At 38.6% G+C, this 27,412-nt stretch overlaps 1 protein-coding gene across 5 annotated transcripts in view; it reads right to left on the reverse strand.

The window, feature by feature from the left end:
* The window catches only part of LOC131035216 (uncharacterized), a 324,651-nt gene that overhangs the window by 22,418 nt on the left and 274,821 nt on the right, over positions 1-27,412 (reverse strand). For all 5 annotated transcript variants that reach the window (XM_057966868.2, XM_057966870.2, XM_057966869.2 and 2 more), the window contains exons 19-21: positions 17,191-17,284; positions 16,897-17,092; positions 16,708-16,809 (exon numbers count right to left, since the gene is read on the reverse strand). In XM_057966868.2, coding sequence (XP_057822851.2) covers positions 16,708-16,809; positions 16,897-17,092; positions 17,191-17,284 — 392 coding nt within the window. The remainder of the gene's footprint in view (positions 1-16,707; positions 16,810-16,896; positions 17,093-17,190; positions 17,285-27,412) is intronic.

Genomic DNA, 27,412 nt, shown 5'->3' on the forward strand with positions numbered 1-27,412 from the left:
TTCAGTCTGCTTTTCAAATTATGCATCAGGTTCCAGGAATATGTTCGTGAGGAACGTGCAGCAGGTCGTGATCTATGGCGGGAATATTTGCATGGTGAAGATGAATTTCTAGAAAAAGGAGTGTGGGGCTGAAGTAGAAAAAGTGATTTCTTAAAAGTGCTTTTTTCCTTAAAATCTTAAAAAAGTGCATTTTTGCACCAAAAGGTCATGTTTGACTCCCAAGTCAATTGAAATGTAAAACTTTATGAATGCACCTTTTTGGATTATTCTGAAATTGCTATAATTACCTTTTTGGGTAGTTATTACTCATTTTGGGGTGGTTGTTGATATTTGCCTCCCATTTATGGGTATAGGCAGCCATGCTTTATGGATGAATTTGGGCCATTTGTTTAAATTAGATCTGGGCCATTCATCCTTTTTTGAAGCCTATTTAAGGGACTGGTTTTTCCTCATTTTGTAAGAAGTTCTTGGATTGTTGCAAAAGCTCTGGCGAAATTTACAGGAATTAATGCAAAGATTAAGACTGTTTTCAAGTTTCCTTGTGAGTGCATGGTCTCCTTCTTCACTTAATTTAGAAATCTTTCAGTTATGTTTATTTCCTTTACATAGCATTTTCAAGCAAACATCTGATAGAATCCTCGCAGTTCACACCATTGGGGAATGGCTGATTGCCTTTCTCTATGCATGGTTAATCTGAACCTTTTATATGCTTAAGTTCGGTTATTGAATACTCACTATGAATGTAAAAGTTCTGATGTTGTACTTGATAACATGAAAAATCTTATTTTCCTTTGAAGATTGCACTAGATTTATGCAAACACTGTGCTTGAGTAGTTGGTAATGCTTAGTCTTGTTATTTGGAGGCGTCCGTCTGTTTGATGAAATTGCTATATTAGTTAAAATTTACATTTCATGTATCTCTCTCTCCCTATCCTTCCCCCCTTTTTCCCCTTTTTATTAAGAAAATCCGCAGTCCCATTAAAAACAGTATCAACTTAACCGAAATCATTTGATAAAAAGACCATAAAGATTCCAGGGAACTTATCTATAAATTACCTATCCTATTGTAAGTCCCCCTTGTGTTTCCAGCATAAACACATCAAACCACTGAGAAATCCCACAGTCAAGACTTGACAAAAGAAACCTTGAGGTTGTCCCCTTTGATCAAATATAAAAAATAGCATTAGGGACTTCCTTATCTCAAGAGAGGATAGGATACTCGGTTATTCTACTCTGTGTTGGCCGTATGGAGTTTGTAGCAATGCGATTTCAGAGACGTCAACAGAATTGGCGCTAGGAGGAGGGCCGTATGATGAATGTCTAAACAGCTAAATCTGCATCATATTAGTCCATATTTGTAAAAAGTAGCCCTATGACTTTTTTACCCTCTTCTGCACGCAACAGAAGTGGCGCTAAGAGGGCGGCTAATGATGCAGTATGGAACTGCTGCATGAATTCCCGCTCAACCTTCCCCTTGAGCAGCCTGATCAAGGACTGAACCAGTCGTATATTGCAGACCAGTTACGATCCCTTGCTTGGAAATCAGAAGTAGATCACCCTCTTTTCAGACAAGTAAGTCACACTATTAACCAGGAAGAAGAAAAGGGTTTGCAAATAGAGATTGTGATCAGGGAAAATTTACAAAGACAAAGGATTGCTGCCCTTCACAAGCAAGTTCTTAAGGAAATCCAACAGTTCTCTTTTGGGTCCACTAATATGGTGAACAATGGGCCTACCCATTAATCCTCCTCAGCCAGAAAGAGACCCTCAACCAGTGATACAACCAGATTTGAATTTCAGCGACGAACAAGAGAGCCTTATCATTGAATTATATAGCATGGCTTGGTCAGTAAAAAGAAACTATCTAGACTGGTTTCGAATGTGCATGATCCTCGAAGAAGAACAGGATATTGTTGATCGTATCGACGCACAGAATCAGAGAGATCAAGAAGAGGCTAATCTAGCTCCCGCACCGCACCAACAGATTTGACATTAAAAACAACTCACGCTGGAACGAATTGGATCCTTGTCTCCGGAGAGATTCGAAAGAGTCCTAAGGTCAAGCCCAAAGTGGGAAAGATTTGCCGGATTTCAGTTCTACAAACGCAAGAGTTATCGTCGGGCTGCAGATCCCAGTGAGTCCAGCTCTGCAAATCAGCAATCTGCTGTCCTAGCAAGTACAGTTTTTATAGTTCCAGCAGTTAGAACTCCCGTTCCTATTGTAACTCAGGTAAATCAGCCACAGATGGCGCACAATCCACCCGCTCCAAATGGTGCCACTTGGTTGGTGGACAATCCATTGCCCATCATTTTCCCAACGTACCATGATATGCCTAAGAGCTTGGACAGGTTTTGTTCCATTTTTCATGCAAATGATCTGAACAAAACAACAAAAGAACATATCAAGATATTCGAAGATGCGTTACGCAATAGACAGATTGAGTATGCAGACGTTGCATGTAGACTTTTCCCTTATTCATTGGGAGAAGACACATTTTACTGGTTTATCTATTTGCCGGTATCCTCTATTGACTCTTGGGAGAAGCTAAAAACAACTTTTACGGGAAAGTATGGTATCCCTATAACCCCGACAGAGCTATACAAGTAGTTTGTCGAAGTCAAAAGGCAGGGGCATGAGCCAATCAATTCTTTCAACAACAGGTTCCATAAAGCCTTTACCCGATTGCAAGATCCGTATGTGGTAAGTGATGCTTCGGCAAGGGAAATCTACTATTCAGCTCTGGACTACCTAACTGCTATGTTTGTCCGACAGTCACACCTTGCACCGACCACATTAACTGAAGCCTATGCTAAGGCTATGGAGATCAGCAAGGGACTAGGCCAAAACATCGCCGGACCATTGGTGCAATTAGGACCTCCCGCTATGCCTAATCAAGTTCAAGAAATCAGCCAGGCTTTGGCTCACCAAACGCCTATTATGAATCCAATTCCGCAATTGGCATATCAGCCTCAGCAATCTACCAATCAGCTAGTTCTACATCCAGGACCACCTATATCCCAGATCCCTCCTAAACAACCCATATATCTGCAAAATACTACAGTGTCGTCTAGAACCCAAGAGGAGAAGGATGAGATGCGAGAGCTGACTGACCAAATGAAGAAGCTTTCCTCTGAGGTCACTTATCTGCGAAATCAGAATAATCAATTGCAGAATAGTCAAAGAAACCAGCAACAAGGTTAGCACCAAGGTCAATACCAAAACCAAGGGTATCAACGACCCACAAGGACGTGGAACACTCGTCCCAACAATGGAGGAGTCCCCACTCCACTTGATAACCCGCCAGCATCAAAAAACAGGCACACGGACAGGGTATTTTTGGCAGAGGCAGCTCTTTCTAATTGGTGCAAGTTGCATAATACTAACCAGCACTCAGAGCTGCAATGCAACGAGTTTCAGGTTGCAGCAAATATATTCCAACGAGAAGTGGAGAACACAATGCCTCAGCCAGTGCTTCCTCCCACCGGATTTGAAATAGTATCGTCACCAAGGTATGATACAACGCTTGTCTTAGAAACCTACATCCCCCCGTTCTTCCCTAATCAGGATGAAAATGAGGTGGCAGACCCAAATCAGCCTGCTGATGTGAATGCATTTCAGCAGTACCAACGCGACAATCGGGGATATTACAACAATAATAACCAGAACAACAATAGTGGCCCTTACATCCCCCCGTTCTTCCCTAATCAGGATGAAAATGAGGTGGCAGACCCAAATCAGCCTGCTGATGTGAATGCATTTCAGCAGTACCAACGCGACAATCGGGGATATTACAACAATAATAACCAGAAAAACAATAGTGGCCCTTACACTACTTCCATGCCTCCTAAGGATATTCAAGTTTCTCTAGATCAGAATGCCAACAACAACCCAAATTATCCTAGGGCATCACAGCAGTATGCTGGCCAAGGTCAGCCGGCAAAAGGCGCAAGCCCCTCCCAGAATACTTACTCCTCAGAATCAGCCGACCGCTGCCACAACTCAGGGCTCTAGTGACAAGCCATCTAGCAATATAGAGATTACTAAACTAGGCCAGTTGGTGGCAGATGAATTCAAGAAGGTCAAGGTCAGCTTATCCCTTGCTGAATTAATGAAAGTCTCCGAAGTCAGGGACATGGTCTTGGGCAGCCTTAGGGAACCCTCGCCAGTTCAGTCCAAAGGAACCGATGAGAATTCCGGTCAGAGAGTACCGCAAGGACAACCCCAGAAGATCAGCAATGAGGTAAGAGGACCAACGAATCCCAGGGGTGCAACAGTAAATTATGCTGCACCGCCTGAGTTCTCAAATGATCAGCCTCTAGAGACTGGTTTTGGAGTGCGTGCACGAGGCAGAACTCAGGACATCTCAATCATGAACAATGACACCCTGCCATCAGAGCCTACTATCAGTTTGTTCACTGAAAAGCTAGAACCCCCGCCTTTCCTATCAACTCTCAGAATCTTTGGTAAGAACTTGCACAATTGCCTAATAGACTCAGGAGCTTCAGCTAATGTTATGCCTCTATCAGTGTGCAGTGCTCTAGGCCTAACCCCCACCAAGACTAACCGAAAGGTTACTCAATTAGACAAATCTGAAGTGACGGTAGTAGGGGAGTTAAACAATATACACATGCAATTGACAGCAGATCCGCGTATCCAGATGTACATTGATATCCAAGTAGTAGACATCCCGGGAGCATATGGCATGCTGCTTAGCCGAGACTGGACCCGCGTCCTCAACGGTTGGCTCCATTCCAGTTTCACTCATATGTGGCTACCGTGGAGAGGGGTAGCAAATCAGATCCGGATTGAGTCTGAGCCTAGGCTTAAACTAATGATCACCGAATATTACCAGGCCAATGAGACTTTGTTTCTGGAATTCGATATGGGCACGTATCGGGCTGATATAAGCTCAACAATCAAAGTTTTGTTCGTACAATGCTCAAATCTAGTCCAAAATTTGGAAGGAATTGTAGAGAGTTATGATAAAGAGATCCCGTCACCAGAAGAAAGTGAGCTGTTCAGTAGCTTTAGGGAGTTTTTCTGCAAGCACATGGAGCAGATGCTCCATCTAAACTGTCAAGATTCTATTAAGGATTTACTTTTGACCAGCTGGTGTAGAGTTCACAATGCCGCCCATTCAGAAATAACATGTTCATTATGCAGAGCAGCATTAAATCAAGTATGGAAGAGACGTTCAGAGGTGCTGCAAACCCACACTCTCAGGTCAGAAGACACCGCTTTCCCTGAGATTCCTGAAAGGAGGCCTCCTGAACAAGAAAAGTATAAAATGATAGGTCCAACAACTGCAACCAATAAGGCCGCCGACCCAAATCAGACTTGGACTCTAGGGTTTGATGGTTCAAAGTCCAAGCGAGGAGCTGGAGCAGGGGTAGAACTGATAAGCCCTACCGGTGAACCTATTTGGCCTCCTACCGACTACAGTTTCACTGTACTAATAACATAGTAGAGTATGAATCTTTGATTCATGGTTTGGTGCTAGCCATCAAGAAGGGAGCTCAGATCCTGCATTGTTTCGGAGATTCCGAAGTGGTAGTCCAGCAAGTTCGAAAACAATACACCTGCCATGACAAGAGACTCAGCGCCTATCGCAACCGCGTGTGGGACATAATAGAGAGTTTCAATGCTTTCAACATCAAGGCCATATTCAGATCACAAAACCAGGTTGTTGATTCATTGGCACAGGCCGCAAGTACGCTCGAGCCTCTCTCAATGCAAAGTTTAAAAATATTCACAGTGGAGCTGACATCAGTCCCATCAGTTCCGGACAATGTCACTAATTTCCAGGTGTTCGATGATGATAAGCACATCATTGACTTCATTACAAGCTCAGATGTGTTTGTGACACAAATTATTGATGAGGAAGAACCTCAAGAAGCCGAGATCGACATAGGAGTCCTGAATCTCAGGACAAATACCATTCCTAGAGGTATGGTACAGTTCGAAAGGATTTTCGACTGGGACCAACTCAAGTCTCGCAAGGAAGGTGCTTCTGAGGGAGGCGGTTGCGATAAAATCAACATTGGCACGCAAGAGAATCAAAAGAACGTGCTGATTGGCAAAGTATGTACATCTTAGGAGAGAAACAGAATCCTCAAGAACATGAGGGAATTCCCAAATATCATTGCTTGGGGGTATGAGGATCTCAAATCTTATGACACTTCAATGATAACTCATACCATACCCCTTAAGCCAGACTCAAAGATTACAGGGAACTTATCTATAAATTACCTATCTTATTGTAAGTCCCCCTTGTGTTTCCAGCATAAACACATTAAACCACTGAGAAATCCCACAGTCAAGACCTGACAAAAGAAACCTTGAGGTTGTCCCCTTTGATCAAATATAAAAAATAGCATTAGGGACTTCCTTATCTCAAGAGAGGATAGGATACTTAGCTGGTTATTCTATTTTGTGTTGGCCGTATGGAGTTTGCAGCAGTGTGATTTTAGACACGTCAACAGATACCTATGCCTTATTTTGATGGGAGCAATAAATGTCCAGCAAGGTCTTGGGTGCAGAAGCTTGATAATTATCTTTCCTTAAGACCAATGCCGGAGGAAGATGCAATTAAGTTTGCCACTTTGCATTTGGAAGGGGTTGCCCATGAGTGGTGGTACCACGGGTTAGTAACCCTTGGTCATAACTTAATTACCACATATGCGGAATTCATTGAGAAGCTCATTGACAGATTTGATGTGTAGAACCCTGTGGTAAGCTTCCTTGAGCTAGCTCAACTTAAGCAACATGGCTCCCTTGAATCATACATCACTGAATTTCAGCAGTTGTCAGTCATGGTTCCCAACATTAGCGAAAGAAGATTGGTAGTCCTGTTCACTGAAGGGCTAATGGAACCTCTCAAAGGTTGGTTGAAAGCCTTTGACCCCCCCTCTCTGCAAGAAGCAATTAAAAAGGCAAGAGGGATGGAATTTGCAGCGCCTACCGGCAAGTTCTCTTCGAAAGGATCTTCTTCCTATCGCGATAATAAGAAGTTTCAAAAGAAGGATGACAACGCTAAGGAGAAGTCCACTTTCCCTCTTGATCGTGAGACATTGAATGATTTGAGGAAGAAGAAATTATGCTTCTATTGTAAGGGGCCTTATGATGCTAATCATGATTGTCCCTTAAGGCCCAAGGGAAAAGCAAACAGAGCTATGTGGACACTATATGAAGGATTCAAATTCTGACCAGCAAACTGATGATGAAGATTTTGAGTCAGAGAAGTCAAAACCAGAAGAAGAAGTTGAACCTGAGGTGAAACTCAAGGAAGGTTTGCCTCACTAGCATTCATCATGAGGGATTTTTCAGTATGAGAGGTGTTCTTGTTGGGTAGAAAGTCATCACACTTCTTGACATTGGTGCAACCCATAATTTCATTGATGCAAGGCTTGTGGAAAGACGGGGCATACACACTGAAGATTTTGAGGGAATAAGAGTTAAGGTTGCTGATGATTACACTCTTAAGTGTGATAGAATGATACCTAACTTGCCTATGCGCTTGAATAATTTTGAATTCAAGGCAGATTTCTATGTTGTGAATATGGGTGACATCGATATGGTTCTAGGCATGACATGGCTGCATGATATTGGCATATTTACTCTCAACCTCCGTGAGATGGAAATGAGGTTTGAAATGGATGGAAAGACACGTGTTGAAGGCACTCCGGGACACCAGCTGCAGGTATATTTCATTCAGGAGGATGGAACGTCTCTTGCGTCATGACATGATCGAGTGGGCAGCATGATGTGTTTTGAAACCTATGCAAGAGGAACAGCAAAAGCCCATCTATCCACCTGACATTCAGGAGTCGAGGATTAAGCATGACAAGGTCTTCAGTGAGATTCCACTTGGAGCACCTCCTGATAGAGGAATTGAACACATCGAGTTAGAGGAAGGGGCTAAACTAGTGATAATCACTCTCTACAAACACCCCAAATGGCTCAAGGATGAGATAGAGAAAACTATCAAGGAGCTGTTAGCTATGGGACATATCCGACCTAGTAAGTCACCTTTTGCTTCATCTGTAGTTTTGGTCAAAAAGAAAGATGGAACATTACGTATGTGCATAGACTACAGATTGCTGAAAAGGAAGACCATCAAGAGTAGGTATCCAATTCCTAGAATTGATGAGCTCCATGGTGCACAATATTTTTCTAAAATTGACTTAAGGTCGGGCTATCACCAGATACGAGTTAGGGAGCAAGACATTGAGAAGACAACATTCCAATATCATTTTGAGTTTGTGGTTATGCCATTTGGGTTAACCAATGCACCTGCCACTTTCCAGTCTACAATGAACAGGATATTTCATTCTCAGCTGTGGAAATTTGTGCTAGTTTTCTTTGATGACATTTTGGTGTATAGCAGGACTTGGGCAAAACACATTGCACATCTAGATACTGTTTTCGGTATTCTTGGCAAGGAGTCTTTTTATGCCAAGGAATCCAAGTATGACTTGGGCATGACAGAGTTGCTTTATTTGGGTCACATCAACAGTGCAGAGGGTGTACGCATGGCTCCCAATAAGATCAAGGCGATTGTAGAATGGCCTACACCTGAGAATTTGACACAACTTAGAGGTTTCTTGGGCTTATGTGGTTTCTATCGCAGGTTTGTTAATGGATACTCCCGACATGCATCTCCGCTCACTGATTTGACCAAAAAGGGAGGTTTTGTTAGGTCACTTGAAGCACAAGAGTGCTTTGAGATGTTCAAACGAATTATGACCACTTGCCCAGTACTTGCATTATCGGACTTTAGTAAACCCTTGAGTTGCAGTGTGATGCTTCAGGTGACGGGATTGGGGCTGTCCTTATGCAGGACAAACATCCGATTGCATTTGAGAGCAGGAAGTTGAGGGGTCCTGAGAGGAGCTACAACATTTATGACAAGGAAATGTTGGCCATCATGCATGTCTTGGCCAAATTCAGGCAGTATTTGGTAGGGAGCAAAATTATAGTAAAAACAGACCACAATAGCTTGAGACATTTCCTTGGGCAGTAGGATCTTAATGATAGACAACGGCAATGGGTGAGTAAGCTGCAATCATATGACTTTGACATTTCTTTTGTCAAAGGGTCACAAAATGTAGTGGCTGATGCACTATCTCGCCGCCCTCATTTGAGCTTCATGGCACAAATTTCAGAAGATTGGAAGCACATGATTGTGGCAAAATATGCAAAGGACTCTTGGGCTTTAGGTTTCATTGAGGGGTTGATTCATGAAGATAGATATACCAATATGAATGATCTAATCATTTACAAGGGAATGATCTTTTGACCCCAGAATTGACAGTAAAGAACATAGTGATGAGAACCTTTCATGATACACCCATGGCAGGTCATCCCGGTTACTACAAGACATATAAACAGGTGCGGGAAAGATTCACATGGAAAGGTTTGAAATCAGATGTTCTTCGTTATGTTAGAGAGTGTCCTGTGTGTTAGCAGAATAAGAAGGGCCACACATACCCTGCAGGTTTACTTCAGCCACTTCTGATTCCTGATAGGAAGTGGGAATGCATTTCCATGGACTTCATTACAGGTTAACCCAAGGTGTAGGGTAAAGATTGTATCTATGTAGTGGTTGACCGTTTGACTAAATATGCCCATTTCTTTCCAATCGCCACTACACATTCAGCTACACAGGTAGCAGAGCTGTTCTTTAGAGAGATATTCAGATTGCATGGTCTACCTCAGAGTATAGTGAGTGACAGAGATAGCAAGTTTATGAGCCATTTCTGGCAAGAGCTTTTCAGACTTTGTGGGACCAAGCTCACTCCGAGCACCAGCTACCACCCACAGACAGACGGACAGACAAAAATAGTGAATAAATGGGTGGAGGGATATCTCAGGAATTACATTGCGGGGCAGTAGAAGGGTTGGGTCAGGATATCATGAGAGCCCTTCGAGAGAATCTTCATAAGGCACAGAACCAGCAAAAGCAGTATGCAGATTAGAGGAGAGTAGAGAGAACATTTGAAGTGAGCGATATGGTATATTTGATGCTACAGCCGTATAGACAGTCTACTCTCAAGAGGAGCGGTGCCAAGAAACTTAAGCCATGATACTATGGACCTTATAGGATTATCAGGCATGTGGGAGAGGTGGCTTATGAGCTTGAGCTACCGACAGATAGTAGAGTGCATAATGTCTTCCATGTTTCACACCTCAAGAAGGCGTTAGGGCATCATGTGACTCCTTCCACGACTTTGCCACCCTTGGATGATGAGGGTAAGCTGATTTTAGTACCTGAAGCTATCTTGGATGTTAGGGAGAAGCGGTTGAGGAGGAGAGCTATTAGGGAATATTTGTTTAAATGGAAGGATTTGCTGGTTGAGGATGCTACTTGGGAAGGTGAGGAGACTTTGCAGCATCCTGCATTAAGATTGCTTGAGGACAAGCAATTTCAGGGAGAGCGGACTGTAATGTCCCCTTCTCCTTAGCACGTGCAGTTGTGTCGAGGTTGGCCTATATTTGACCCTCATAGGCCAAGGAGTTGTTTAGGGGGTCGACATGGCAGTGATTGGTGACTTCACATCTCTTTATTATTTGTTATTATGTTATAAGGAGATAACACGTATCAGGAGACGTGTTAATATTATTTAATTATTAAATTAAAGGTACATTAAAATAACATGTTTAATTAAATAATATAAAGTGTACCTAACCTTATCTTTTAGAAGGTGATTGTGATGTATTATGTAATGGATAAATAGAAGAGAGGAGAGACATGTTGGGCATCAGTTGTTTGTTATCTCTTGAATTGAGTTGTGGAGCCAAGGGTTGTCCGCAGAATTAGTCCTAGGGAACGATACATCCCTTCGATCCGCATAATTGAGGAGGTGAAAGATCCTCTGAAGGGTTTCTTTGTGAGTGAGGAGCACTCAGTTCTTCACATCGAGTTTATGGAGTTATTATATCAGTCTTGAGGAGTTTGCTTCAGACCTACTTGCTGCCACGATTTTATTCTTGGGTCATTGTTAATACAAGCTTACATATATTTGAGGGTAGCGATATTGTCTAAGGAAAAAGGCGTCGTTATTTTGATATATTTGGAGGTGAATCAAGTTGAGGTGCAGACATTTATCAGTTGGTGCAGATTTCACCTTTCCCACGATTTTGATTCCTACACCACCTTTGAGCATCGATTTACATCTTGGAGGACAGCGACATCACCGTGGAAGCAAGGCGACCCCTTTGGGACATTTAGTATGTGCTTTGGTAATAGTTTGGAGACATATTCAATGTGGACCAGAAAACGTACCTGAGCTTATGAAACCCTCGATTTGGATGCTATCATCATGATGGAGCATTGAGGCTCACATTTCAGTGAAGCGCCTTCATCTAGCAGTGAGTCTGATCAACTTGGAGGTGATTTGGAAGGGTTATTGGCAGACCATATCAACATCACAGTCATCTCTCATGCAGCAGCAGGGCCGAACCCAGGAGTGATTCGATTTGGCATTAGGGAGGCCTTAATTTGTGGATATTACTTGCATTCTTCATCACTTCCGTGGGCGCAATCATAACAGGTTCCAAGACATCTCTTCCATTGTATTTTCAGTATTGCATGGTGTTTGTCCTCAGACACAGTCTGAGAATTAGGCTACATTATCAGTCATTGTATTAGAGCTTGTAACAAGTCTTGAAGTAAGATAATGAATAAGGGTTCCAACCATATAGGGCTGCATCTTATATTACTTGATTCTGAGGTTGTATGCCAACCATTTGACAGAATGACAGCAATAATATATGTCTGATTACAAGTTCTATTTGCTCCTTAATTATTTGTGATTGTTGTCCAAACTCCAAACATTTCTATGATATTATCTTTCCATGGTGAATGTCATTACATAAGAATCAGTATTAGATTTCCCTGATATCTACCTAAAACTAAGGATAGCAGACTAAACTATGACAGCCAAGTGTTCGATGAATTGTTTAAGTGAAAAATATTAAGATTTTAAATCAGAACTTAGCCAGGGACACTACATTTCCAGATATGCAGATGCAGTCTCCTATTTTTTAGGAGATTGGGAGATGGTCTGGGAGGATTACTGAGTTGGAACTGCACATAATTGATTTGGTGACCTTGAAAGTGAAAGTTGGAAGCTAGAACTTGGAATGAAAGTCATTGACCTACGAAGATGTAGTTGGAAAATAGGAGATTGTAAATGCAAAATTTCTATAGGCCCACAAAAATCTAAATAACCTTAAAATTTGTTCGTAGCAATCTCAAATCATTCCCTAGCCATCTGCCTTGTTGTTTGTCCAAGAGTTCATACAAAAAATGAGGAAAAATGATTTTCACTTCATGTTTTTGCACTTTAACTCATTTAGTTTTTTGAAACACATGATATCTGGTAAGTTTTGTGTGATTTTGATATTTTCCAAGGAAAAACTTGTGATTGAGTTTTATTGGCAATTACTTGTTTCATGCTTTGGTTGGCGAATACTCAAATCTTGCAAGTACCTACTTTTTTCAACCATGAAAAATATAACTTTGTTGTTTATAGTGAGCAATCCAAATGCATATAGACTATCAAATGTCTTTATGAACAAAATGTGGTTAATAGAAATGTTTTAGATGAGAAAAATACCATTATTTTTAGTTAAGATAATTCTACAAATGGTAGATCATGGTTAATTGCTCTTCGTTTTGGAAAAAGTTTTGATTTTGAAATCAAATAGGAAACATCTAAGGGGGATCTATTGACAAAAATTCAGGTTTTTTCAACTATGAAACATATATGTTTGTTGGCTATAGTGAGCAATTCAATGCATATAGAGTGTAGAGTCCTAGACTATTAAATGTTTATATTACCAGGAGACCCGTCTCCTACCCCTGGAGACCTGTACCAGTACCGGAGATGTACTGGAGACGTGTCTCCAGAAACTTCTTGACGCATAAGGTGCTTTTGGCTGCCGTCTCCAAAGTCTCCCAACTAAAAATTGACGTCTCCTCCTAGAAAACTTAGTGCAAAATGCAGTAAAAAGGCAAAAAAAAAAAAGCAAACAAATAAAATAAGCTTGCAACAAAGAAAAGTCGTAGAGAAATGACTAATAAGGAAACTGTTTGACAGGAAGACAAAAAAACCATGCAAAGTTATAGTGATTGGATCTATTGACAGTGTAGACTTTTTGAGAGGACTGATTTCTTATCATTGTAATAGTCTAAAGAGAAATTGTCTTTACTATTTAGCCGACAATATTGAGTGTACATAACATCTATATTACCTTACTTTCACTAAACAATTTAGACTGGCTATGGTATCAGCAATATAAGCAATTTTAATTTCAATTTTTGTTCAGTTTTAAAGTTAATGTTAAACTTTACCACTGTTCTTGTTTTCAAAGTTCCTTGTCATGAGATGTTTTGAAAATTTATTAAATATTATTTATTAAAAAAATTGGCATCTCCAAGTACCCCCCGTCTCCTATTTTTGAAAATTAGTCATACCAGTACCAGTACTAGTCTCCAAAGTCTCCAAGCACCCCCGTCTCCTGGTAACCTTGGTTTATACGAACAAAATTATAGTTAACAAAGACGTTCTAGAAAGGAAAAAGACCATTCATTTAAATTATTGTAATTCTACAGAGGGTAGGCATGGGCAGAAATTCTTGATTTTGGAACAAGTTATGATGTTAAAATCAAATAGGAAACATCAAAGGGGTCAAATCCCAAGGGGAATCTATTGAAAAAAACAGTGAACATTCTTAATCTTCACAAAAAGATTAGAGATTTTGTCGAGAAGAGCATGATTCTTAGTCTTTGCATCAAGAAAAGAAATCTAAGTTGTACTATACTACAATTAATGATTTTTAGGATGATGAATTGCCAGAGGACATGTAAGATCAATCTACACAATTAAGGAAACAACTTGTGCAAGGTTGTGAGCAGGGAAATTTTGATTTAAGTTTTGTTGTTTAGCATGTATTTGAAGTAAATTTAAAAAACCAAAGAGAAGCTTGCATGGAAAACTTCCATGAAGGTAAAATATGATGCCTTGATGAAAAATGAGACTTAGGCATTGTCAACACTGCCCCCTTAAAAATATCCTTTGGTTCTTAATGGATTTAAATTAAGGTGTAAACAAGATGGTGCTTTGAAAGTACAAAGCTCATCATGCTCCTACAGGATATGAATAAGAGGAAGGGGTAAAATATAAAGAGACCTTTGACCTTATTGTAAAGATGGTAACCTTTTCAATTGTTTATCTCCATTGCTGCTTAGTTCAGAGGCTTTCAAGTAGGTAAAGTCCTTGTATGGACTTAAACAAGCTCTTCAAGCCTAGTATTTAAAAATTGATAATTATTTTAAGAGGATTTGGTTTCAGAAAATGCTATTCTAAACCAACATGTATAAATTGTTGTTGATGACAAAGTGATCCTAATTGTATATGTTGATGATCTTGCAATCATCACAAACAATGTGAAGTTAATTCAATGGGTGAAGTCTAATGAAATTTTCGTTTTTTAAATGGAAAATCTAGGTCTACTCCAATATTGTTTAGGTGTATAATTTTGACAGTGTGATTATATTATATTTGTATCACAAACTAGGTTTACCGAAGATTTTTTTTAGACAAATTCAGACTGTATAACTGTGATCTATTATCTAGACCTATGGAAGTTGGGATCAAGCTCTTAGCTAACACTATTTCACCACCAATCAATGAAATACTGTATTTGCAATTGGTAGGTACCATCCGATAAAATTTACATTTTCCAATAAGTTGTCTTTCTTGATTCATGTCTAAGTCTCAAGAGAAACATTGGTAAGCTACAATACACGTCCTTCAATATTCCATAGGGTCCATCAATTTTGGCATTTCATATTAGAGATCTATTGATCTAATGCTAGTAGGATATATTCATTCTAGTTGGGTTGGATCCGTTGATGTGAGAAAGTATTCAGCAAGTTATTTGGTATCTTTTTCTTCAGAAGTAATTTCTTGGCAAAGAAAGCTACAAGGCATCCGTTAATACTAGTTGTGAGGCAATGTGGTTATGAAGGATATTAGTCAATCTTCAACTTGACCAAACAAAACCGACCGTACCTTTCAGCAATAACCAAGCATTCTGAAGCTTCACTGAATTATCATGCCAGAAACAAGTATATTGAAGTTCATCACCATTATATTAGTGAGTTGGTTGATAATGAAAATGTTTGTCTTTATTGTTGTTCTACGATAGAAAAAATTGTTGACATAATGAATAAAACACTTGGAGGCAAGTTTGTCAAGTTTAGAGATGAATTTGGGATTGTATCAAAATTTAAGGGGTTTCAGATTAATTAAATGGTTTTAGTATAATGTCAAGAAATGCTTGTAATCTTTGTTAGGCATTGTTTTGATTCTGCTGTCATTAGTACATTGATGCACAGCTCACGTAGGTTGTCCTTTTGTTATAATTTTTAACATTGTAGGTTCAACCTTTGGGCTTATATAATCGGCCACTCTGAAATATAATGCTTAGGGATTGTGTGTAAACAGTGGTGACAATACCATCAGAATTTTGTAGCGCATGTAAATGTGCTCACTTGGATAAGATGAGAATAATAATGGTGTGTTAGAAGTTGATATATCCAAAGATATTTTCTATCTACAGAAACAGAACTGTAATATCTGTTATTTAAACTTTATTTAAACGACACATTTTATACTGGAAACAAACACATTCGCTATTGACCTGACATAAGACAACAAATCCTTCTGCATTGAGACCGATATATCTTTGAGAATCTAAAATGTTCTAATTATATTTGAAAGATGCTACCAAGAATCAGATGTACATGACACTTCCAAAATACCTGGTTAGTAGTTAAGTTGAACTTCCAAGGTTCGTAACAAGATTGTAAAGTTTCCGACTGTAGGAACTACTACTTTGGTATTCAAAACCTAAGGAACTTAGTGGACGGATGACTGCTAATTCATGAAAACCAGAAAATTTAAAGACTATAATGTTATCATTAGGCATGCCAAAAAGAGAATATGCAGCATAGAAGTTCAGACTACCATCTGTTATATTTGATGTTTTCATCAGAGGATACAAAAATTCATAGTTCAAAATTTGATTATGTAAATCATGGAAAGGTTTCAAAATCTTGAGAGGTCAGTATTCTCCTTAAGGGTATCATGAGTCATAATTCTCTTTGACAAGTGGATGGTTGAGTGAATCATAATTTGAGGTTCTTTATGGAATCATGTCACTTACTAGCCCTTAAAGCATTTACTCAATGGCCCAGCTCTTCTCAGGTTGTAGGTAGCTGGTGCTTCCATTGTCCCTTGTAGCAATGTTCCTACGATAAGGATGGAAGTAAGTGGGTGTCAGAAGTTAATATTAGCCCCATATCAATTGGAGTATGATGGGAAAAAGGAATTAGAAAAGGTTTAGACCTTCTGTGGTAGGACCTTCCTCTTGCTCTGGCTGGTCCACTAAATGTATGCCTTATATTGTCAGGAAATATTTGTGTGCTCAGAACATTTACATGCTACGTTGCAACAAAATTGCATTTATTTGCACTTCATTTTCATTCCTTTAAAAAACATTTGTACTGTCCCCATTCTGACATTTTCATCTTTTTTGATTCTAAAAAACAGTTCATATGTATAATGAGAAATGCAAAAGAAGACTGAATGTAAAGAACTTCTTAAAGATTGCTGCTCAAGTCCAAAAAATAACACCTTTTAATTTTCCGCGAATTTTTTTGACCATGCTTGAGGTCTTAGGAGCGCCATTAGGTTCATGTTTGAAGCTATCATCATGGTCTTCTATATCTAGATCATCTATAACATAGAGAAACACACAGTATATGAGTAAAGGCTCATTGATTTTGCAATGACATGGAAAGAATTGTATTGAAAACAACATACCAATATCTAACTCTTCGTCATTGGAATCTGAGGTAGGCTTTTCACCCAAGCCAGCTTCTGATGTGGGGAAATTGCAGGTTGAAAATATACTAGATAATTCTAGGACTCCAAGAGGCATTTCACATTCTTGATCTTCATTCTTCGAAGAATTTTTTGTCTTACCACGCTTAACCTTGATTAGAGTTCCAAAAATGGTCTAGAGGTAAAAATGCATAAAACCATCAGGCCACTAAGTATTTATGTTATAGGAAAAAACAATAGCAAGATCCATTGGTGTAGAAATATAGGTTCCACCTTTTTCTTTGGCATGTGTGGAGGATGAGCTGCTGGAAGATATAAAGAAATTTGAATGTCTTTATTATATACATGGAGCATGGAATCAAACAACCTGCGGTTGAAGGAACATCAAATCTTTCAATCTTTCGATGAATATTAGCAAATCATTAATTGCATTAAGTGGCTTAAAAACAGAGAATTTGTTTCATCGAAAACAAAATTGAATCATCTATTACAAAATTGTAAAGGATTGTATCAACTATCAAGTATAATTCAATGTCTTGCTTCCATTAGTGAGAGTAATATTGCAGCACAAACAGTAAAGTTGAATTCTTTTATCTTATTTCACATAAAGGTTCTTGAACTTTCTATTAGTTTACATCAGTTAGCTTTTTGGTAGTATTAACAAAATGTCTCCTTCAGAATATTGTACCTGTAATAACTCAATCTGTACATATAAATATCACTTAAATACAGATTGTTATGTGCATAAACTTGCGGTTGGCAAATCAATATCAACAACAATCTTTTCTATGAAGATTTGTAATAAAGATGAGTGTTGGCTTTTCTTTTGAGTGAGAAGGCAATACGAGTAAATGAGATATAGTTGTAGATGTCTTTGGCAATTGGGACATCTAGTCATCCATATGTCCCTGTTTTTATCAAGTTACAGTTGTCAGAATCTAGCAATGAAACACAATACAGAGATTTTCTTAAGTTTAGGTCAATATGAGGAGGATCATATATTGTTCCATCTGTACTAGGTGGACTTTCCTTGCTGACTTGGAATTCATATGCTGGGAATTCTGCACAATTGGCTGTGGAGGTTTACGGCCAACATGTTTTGGTAGTGGACAATAACATACATCTGTTATATAAATCTTATTTTAGATTCTAAACTTGTTGGTAGAGATAATCAGGAACTTCATTCAAAGGTTATAATCCCAAGCGATTAAATCTTGTGTATTTGAAGGTTCGAACTGCAGTAATTGGCCACTGTGATTTTTCCATTCTTTTGCATAAAAGATTGGAGGCCATGAATATAAGGATTTTGCAAAGGAGAAAAGTTGTTCCGTTTATCTTCCCAAAATATGAATTCAGTACCTCTCCCCGTGTTCAATGGTAGGCAATGAGAGAACTGGTCCATGCATTATTTGATAAACATGGCTGTTGAAGCAAGCGGAGTCTGCAAATAAGTTGAAATAAGCAGATCCAGATCTGTTTTTTCATATGTATCTTATACCATGCTGAGTGAAGTTGATATTTTCATATTTTGGAAGTCCCAAGCCACTTTGATAATTGAAGCTTGGTTTAAAAATTAAGAAAATTTCTTATCCCCATTTCACTGACAGAATTTGGACTGCAAACTCTTTTCCTAGCAATTAAAGGAATTCTTGAAATGCTTATCACCGTCTTTCCATAAAAATTCCTCTGCATCAACTTGAATTGGGTAGATAGGGAGGGAGGGAGAGGAAAAAGATATAGATATATGTGGATTGCCTATAGGTTTAAGAGGATAAGTTAGATTCTGCCAACTGAAGAAAATCATTGATTGGTCCAGTGTGAGAGTAGGAATTGTATTGTGCTGAGAGCAGACTCCCATAGAGTATCATTGTGCTTGGAATGTAGAGGGAAGCTTGAATATTCTATGTTCCACAGAATTTCCAGAATGGGGATAGCAGTCCAAGAGGCCATATATATATAAATATATATAAACAGATAAAACATATCAGGCTACAAAAATAAATAGTATGTTTATAATGAATGGTTAAAGAGACAATAGAATGTATACTTCATAAATATAACGGCCCCAGATTTTAGCAGGAAATAGAATATAAGCTTTCAACATATGATGTGCCCAATCAGTCATTCTGTAGCTCAACGTTGAGACTTGGAGAATCTTGGCAAGGACTCACAAATCTGAGTCCAAGTCAGGCTTGGCACGTCTGCAGGCTCAACTTGCAGACTCGCTTGAGTCTGAAAAAAGTCTGAAAAAAAAACTTAAATTTTCATAAAAATCTATTAAAATTACTTTTTTGTATATCATATTTAATTTAACCCGAGTTTTGCAGAGTTGTTTTTCTGAATCTGATTCTGAGGCAAAAAATGGCCTACCGATTCTGTGCTGTGTCGAAGTCTCAACACTAAGTTCTGTAGAACTAAACAACTGAAAAAAACTACTCAGAAATCCAGTTTGTTTTTTCCATGAACATACAGTCACTATGTTTCAAGTTTAGAACACAATGAGAATAAGTGCGTGTGAGCATATTATCAAAATGGCACATTGTTCGGAAAGCATCAAAACATATCAAGCAAATTATTGTATTCAACTTTCCTTCGGTGTCTTTGGGGCTACTAACAGATTTTGTAAGAAATCATCATATTCAATATCAATTTTGGTGTATTTTAAACTATATGCCTTCAAGCCATGAGTTTCATTTGTGTGAACAATGTGATTACTGGAGATAACCAGTCATAAACTATGCACACTCCCTCTTGAATTCACAGTAGTAAGTGCAAAAATGATTGTGGTTATTGTAAGTGAATGCACATGGGTTAGTGGGTTACATAAAGGGTGTGTTTAAGGTTTCATAGAGGGCATGGGAGGGCTTGTGGGTCCTATGATCTTTTTTCAGTTGTGGCATGCAAGATTTGAGCATACCAACTATTACAACGTTTGCACAATACAAAAGAATGATGTTGTAGGTTTGTCAACTTTGCCCAAAATGATTGAAAAATGTGAAGAATGGCTCTTGACTAAACAATAAAGAGAGCCATTTCAAAAATCAAATTGGAGTTGAAAGGAAATTGCAATTGATCCAGTTTCATTTCTGTGGTTGCCTTCTAATTCCTTCTGCCAGTGGTAATAATTATTTCATGTTTATTGATGACTATAGCAGAATGGTTTGGATTTATTTTTTAAAGCGAAAAACAAAAGTTTTTGAAATATTTTCGAATTTTCAGACCATGGTTGAAAATGATGCACAATCCCATATTGGCACATTGAAAACTAAAAATGGTGGTGAATACAAATCAAAGGTATTTGCAGACTATCTTGAGAAACATGCAATCAAGAATCATCTCACAGTTCCTCAACAAGATGGAGTGGTTCAAAGGCTGAACAAACTGGTGCTGAATATGGTTGAGGCAATGTTGTATTTCAAAGGAGTAAACCTACACTTCTGAGTAGAAGCAACTCAAAAAATCAACTAACTCTTAAAATGAAATAATGAAAAATACACTACAAAAGTCGAAGTAGAATCAATGAAAGGTTTTGAAATGAAAAATTTGGGTAATCTTCATTACTATTTTTTTATTGAAGTGATTCAAAAATCTAAGAACATTTTCATGACACAACAAAAGTATGTTGGTGAAAATTTGAGCAAATTTGTAATGACGAACCATAAACTACTCAGCACACCTATGGAACAAAATATGAAATTGATATCACATGATACCACACAGTTTGAAGATGTGACTATAATGTCCCTTTTCAATAAATTTATAAACCTGGCAATGTTTTTATATTGTTTTTATGCAATATAAATGGAACACTTGATTGTAGCCATGAATACCCATTAATTATTATTCAAATCCTTGCAGACTAAATGCATTTATTATTTGCAGGAAACTAACAATCTATAAGTAATGTCACCAGAAGAATAAATAGCAGAAACTCTTTGCATTTATCATTTGAAAATTCCTAGATAAACATCAGAGGTCCACTCACTATTCAGAAAATACAATCTGGCTATGGTATAGGTAGCATTAAAAACCTAAGTTGACAGTTTGGGTTCGGGTTTGAGAACCCAGTTCGCTGGTTAGGCAAAATTTTGAAAAGGGGTTTGGGTTTGTTTTGGGTTCGTTAGTACAAAAACAATTAAAATTTAAATAAATATATATATTATATTATATATCATTGAATTTCAATTTATAAAAAACTTTAAAATTAATAACTAATGAACATAGTTTGAAACATAAAATATAAAGATATAAGTTTTATTTTAAAAAGAAAAATTTAAAATAAAGCAAACCTAAAAATTAAAACCGAATGTTATCATTAAAAGAGTGCTGGCATTCATTTTCTCCGTCTTGTAGACGTGACTAAAATCACTGAACTTGTGACTTCATCCAGCCAACGCAGAATAGAATAAACTCGCTGAGTATCTTATCCTCTCTTGAGATAAGGAAATCCCTAATGCTGTTTTTTGTTTGATCAAAGGGGACGACCTCAAGGTTTTGATTGTTAGGTCTTGACTGCAGGATTACTCAGTGGTCGATGTGATTTGCTGGGAGCACAAGGGGACTTACGATTTGCAACAAGCTGGTTTGCTGTGATTCTCAAATTACGTAATAAAGAGCAAAAGGAAAGGGTTAGGAGATCTAAAACTAACAACATGGGTATGCGGGTAGACGGATTCAACATAACCAATTCCTGCTTGGCCAGAATAGCTCACAACCTTGCAGGAACGGTGCAATCTTCAAAGGGACTTGGAAGATTTTCAGACTGGAGACACACGGCTAAGCACCCAATACTGGCGTAGCTCAGACGGACACCTGCAATTGAACTAAGCACAATTAAAGGCTGAGGTTAACCATACAAAAGGATACACAATCAGTATATCCTCAATGGTATGAGCCTGAATCTATCAAATACCTGCACACCCAAAACAGAAAGATCTATCTAAAATGCTGAGAGAAACCATGCAAACAGGATGAAAACAAGACAATAAACACCAAACCAATGTTTATATATTGATTTCAGCTGCCTATTACAACAATTTCTGTAGCATCTCTATGCTACTGCTTAAAATCTAACCTATTCTAACTCTAAAATCTAACTCTCTCACCAGAGTCTAACTATTTAACAAAAATCTCTAACTATCTAACCCTTTACAAAAGAAAGGCCTCTGCCTTTTATAGTTTTTACAATTTTGAATCAGAGGCCAGGATGGACTGCATCCAAGGGTCTTGATCTGCCTTCTAGAAACTAGCAGCTTTAACCCATGCCCATTAAATTCTCACTCATCCATTCAACCACAATTTCAACTACCTGCCACTATTTGGCTTCAATTTGAGTCTATCCGGTAGTTGGACATAATTGTCCACAACTGACTTGTTTCCTCTTTCTTTCAAAATATCTGAGTGGGACCTACAGGTAGTTTTACAATAAAACAATTTTAGCTTTTTAGAAATTGAATTCCCGGAATTAAATCTAGCTGTGTGCTTTTTCTCGAGAAGGCATAAACTTGCAGCATTCAGAGTGTTCTTTGGTCCTTGGTCCTGGTGGTGGACTTCATCTTTGTTCAACGGCACGGTTCCCAATGTTTGGTTGCTCTCGCACTCCTGCAACGCGTTCCCACATCTTTTTTCTTTTCCAATCTTCAGCGCCTGGCCTTGATTGCGATCCTTCTTCGATTTGCGTTTCAGGTCTTTCTCCTGGTTCTCTAATGACGTCCTGCGACCTGCAAACGATCAATTTCATTTTAATAAATCAATTTGAAAAATTAATTAATTTAATTTAACAAATATTAAAATTTAACGCCTGGAGGGTCATTTGAAAATTTCCCAAGTTGTTCCTAGCAATTTCAGGCAAGAGGGGCGTTCGGAAAGTTTAAAAAATTTGACATTTTCACCCCTTAATGGTGAATTTTGGAATTTTGGAGTGTTTTGCCAACTTTCACTTTTTAACATTTTGGCTAAAAGGTTTGAATTTGGCCATTTGAGGCATTTTTGCCAACTTTTCACTTTTCAAATTTTCACTTAAAGGTCCAAATTCGGCCCTTTGGGCACTTTTGCCAACTTTCACTTTTTAACAATTTGGCTAAAAGGTCCAAATTTGGCCATTTGGGGCATTTTTGCCAACTTTTCACTTTTCAGATTTTCACTTAAAGGTCCGAATTCAGCCCTTTGGGCACTTTTGCCAACTTTCACTTTTTAACATTTTGGCTAAAAGGTCCGAATTTGGCCATTTGGGGCATTTTTGCCAACTTTTCACTTTTTAGATTTTCACTTAAAGGTGCAAGTTTTGGCACTTGGGCGAGTTTGTCAACCTTGGCACTTTTTATTCTTTATCTCCTTTGTATCCTTTGGCGAAAATCGGCATTTCAACGTCATTGAAGGCTTTAACTCTTTCTTCACATTTAGGCGATTTTGTGAGTATTGGGGAGTTTTAAGTTCGCAATATGGCCCTAGAGGCCGAATTTGGTTTTAGCGACACTTGACCCTTCATATCCCCTTCTTCCTCCGCAAGGACAGAAAGGCACAAACTGGGGGGTCCCTGTCCAAGACGGGGATGGGTGTGTGATTCGCACAACACGTCTCTGGAGCAGACAGACTGTGTTTCGTTCCTTCTCGAATCAACTAGACTCGCAACTATAGCTGTTGGTGGATAAAGAACAGCCTCACTACTAGCCACAGGAAATCACTATGAATCATTTGAGTGATTCTTCTCCTTCGACGTGGAAAAAAACGCAAAAATAAGGGCTTTTTATCAAATGTATTTTTATAGGAAAAAAACGCAAAAGCCATATGAATTTTAGGCGAATGCTGTGACTTAGCATATAGCTACTTTGACCGGTGCTGAGATACTTTGACTAAGAGCTGCGTCATGTCAGCTGAGTCAGACACAAAATGTTAGTAGCAAGAGGTCAAGGAGCTGGAGTCGCTGAACCAAACTTCGTACTATATACGAACCACAAACTGGAACCATATTCAGGCAATATGAGGGCGTATATAGGTGAACCCAATAACTTAGTTAAAAACTATAAAACTGTGATCCTAGTAGGAATTAAATGGTATGGTGTCTATAGAGAATGGATTGCAAACTTGAACAAGTATGGCCTACTCCAAAACTATATGGATGCGCTAGACTTAGTTGCTAATTCACAACTGCTAATGAGGATCATAAAAAGGGTGTGGCAGGGTGCACAAAGTGTACATCACTGCAATGTGTATGACATCATTGCAACTTGTATGGCTGCCTATAGATGTGCTCAACAACTACAAATGAAAACAGAAAAATGACTAGTGATGAGGATTTGTTGTGCAGCAGCAAATGCGATACCCAATCTTCACACTTAGAAGCTAGCACTTGATTTGCAAACTCAACACAACTGAAAATCTCTAAAGTCCTTTACCAAATTGAAACTAGAAATGACTTCAATCTTTTAACACCAATGTGATTCTTGGATGAAATTACCTCAAAGGACATGATGTAGGAGCATTGTGTTAACCTATTTGTTTAGTGTTTTGTTAGCTTTGTCTAGCCAAGATTCAGTTTGTGTGGTCATAGTTCTTGTCGCCACATGGGTAGGAAGTTGGACAAAACGAGTTAGTTGTCTTTGGTAGAAGGAGATGAATGATTAAGGATTTATGAGCAATTTTAAAAGAATTAGTTAAGACCGGTTGAATACAGTAAGGAATGGATGGTTATGCAGGAGAAATCGAACCGTAGAATAATGGTTGGATGAAAGAGGCTAGATAGGCAAAAGTTCCAAACAAATGGAATGGTCTTGGATGGGAAAGAAAGTCCTGCTCTGAATGTAAAGAGAACTTGATCAGATTGGGAATAGGGCAAATCCATTATAGTACAGTTGCAGTGTAGAAGAAAGACCGAGACATCGAAGGGGCAAAACATTGAGGTTTGGCTAAAAAAGGAGGTAAACGATTGTGCATACTTGGGTGTCATATAGTTTCAGCGACTGAGGAAAGGAGGGAAGCGTGGACGGGAAATGGAAGGAGGCTTAAAGGTGGCCAGCAAGGTCTGTACGTTCCAGTGGCAGGGCCAAGGTGTAAAGCAAAGTGAGGAAGGCCATGGTTTGGTCCATAATTAGTATGTAATATTTATAGGAATAAAAAGAATGTAGTTGATTCTTCTTAGTGGCCTCAAGCATCAATGTGTGAGTAGAGAATCTCTGCATCGTTGTTTTGTAATCCGACTTTTGAATTGATAATGAATTGTGATTTGTGATACTATGTTGATTGATTGCATTTCTTGAAGTCCTATCACGGTATCACCTATTGGCAAGTGGGTTGGTTAAGAAGAATAAGTTGTTCGTAGTTCCTGTCGCCTATATGTCTGTTCCATAATTTGGTTATTCTTTGTTCTGTTCTTGTCATTGTTTGGACAGGAAGTCCGTAGAAGCTGGTCATTTTCCTAAACTTCCTATCATTATTGCCCCGTCATTTGATTGTAAGTCCCTACGTGTTCTTATGTTTTGGTGATCAGCTAGGCGTGCCATCATTTGGTATCAGAGCCCAAAAGATCTGGGCAAGGAAATTGGGCATGGTTATAGAACTTTGGAGAAGTATGACAATTACAGTTTGATGTTCATATATTCTTGAAAAGTTTTGTGTGTTGCAGAATGGGTACTAAAAGACTGGGCAGAGTAAAAGGAGAGAAGACAAGATGAAAGTCACTATGGCAAGACAAGATGTAGAGATTGAAAAAGAAATGGCATATTTGAGAAGAGATATCGAGAAGTGTAAGATTATGGTGATGGAATGGCTTGAGGAGAGAAGCCAAAAATATGTCTAGGTTTGGCCAATGAGAAAGAAGGTAAAGTGGCCTATAAAGGAGATGGTCAAGGAAAGAAGAAGGCAGAGATGGCTGCCATGAAGAGAAAAGATAGAAAAGGTTTGGACAACAAAAAGTTGTTGAGTAAGAATCATGCAAGGAAGATATTAAAGAAGTTCTCATTGTGGAGAACATGAAAGAAAGTAAGAAAGAATGCAGAGTAGTGCAGGAAGAAGCACTCAAAAGAGGAAGCAACCAAGAAAGGATGGTGTCCATGAAGGAGGCACTTAGGGAGACATGTTGGTCTCTTGCTCTATTTGCTAATTTTGTGTTTAAGTGTGTTTGCAGGTATGAGAAACCTGAAAAGAAAGGTAAAGAATAAGACCTTGAAGATGATGAGAGAAAGGGAAAGTAAACCAACCGTACAAGGTGTTGAGAATGAGAGAAGACAAGTTGTAGCAGCTTGCCAGGAAGCCATGGGGAAACCATACACATTAGAGGTACATCATAAAGTATCTAAAAATGAGGAGGAGGATGTTGATAGTTTCCAGTATTATAATGAAGGATTTGAAGAGGCCCTAGAGTTTTATGATGCTTCAAAAGATGTTGCAGATGAAGAAATCCTTAAAGTGGAGAAATTGATAAGAAGTGAAATCAAGAATGAAGGAGAATCAAGAAAGCAGCCTATTGCAGAGGTAAATAGAAGCGAGAGTGTTAATTTTTATCTTGAAAGTGGAACAAAGTGTGTAGATATACTAGTTGAAGAGAAAAGAAGAAAGGAGTTTCCAAATCTTGGTTGGGATCATGGTTATAGGGTACCGCATTGAAAAAGGAAACAAGTTGGTGAGAGGAAGTGGTTAGTGTAAATAAGGAGGTGTTTTCAATAGTGTTGATGCTAGCCAACAAGCCCATAAGATGAAAGGCATGATAGAGTTTAAGGGGAAGCAAGAACAAAGGGCAAGTTGTGAAGAAACAAAAAATAAAGAAGACGCTACAAGGTAGAAAGTAGACCATGGGTTATGGAGAACAAGTGTAGAGATAAAAAGACATCAGCCCGGAACTAAGGAAAACAAAGTGTGGGTGGCCAAACGTGTGATAGTTGAAAGTGGTGCTGCACGATATGATGGTAGAAAAACACTTCAAGTGTGTGGAAGATGTGAAGAGAAGAATGTAATGTCCCCTTTTCAGTGATCCAATGGCCTATTCCAGAGACCCGTAGGCTATTTGGAAAGGAGAATTAGGGTTTCCTACTTTTGTAGAGTTCTGCACGAGCTTTTTAGAGTTTGTCAGGAGGGAATCCTTCAGTTCTATTTATGGTTTCCGTCTAAGGTTTTTCATGAACTTCACGGTGGCATAACATGCATTTGATTCTATGGTGCAGTGCGAACTTACTATTTTTAGCAAGTTAGGGTTTGGTAGACTAGATGTTACAGTTTTACCGAGCTTTCCAAGCTCTTTCTCTGGGTGCCAAGATCATGCTTTTCGGAGCAGTATTTCATGAGTTACTATTTTTAGTAAGTGGCAGTTGAGCATTACTATTTTTGGCAGTCTTGGACAAGGTCCTGATCCAATTCAGTTCAATGGTTTTCATCACTCAACTTCATCGTTGATTTTAATGATAATCAGTATTGGAGTTATAAGTTATTTAATTAAATATTATTTCCTTATCCTAAGGTTTAATATTTAATTATTTTATTACTGATTAAATTTATTGAGAATTGT

This window comes from Cryptomeria japonica, chromosome 5 (genome assembly GCF_030272615.1).
Source record: "Cryptomeria japonica chromosome 5, Sugi_1.0, whole genome shotgun sequence".
In the NCBI taxonomy this organism is placed as follows: Eukaryota; Viridiplantae; Streptophyta; class Pinopsida; order Cupressales; family Cupressaceae; genus Cryptomeria; species Cryptomeria japonica.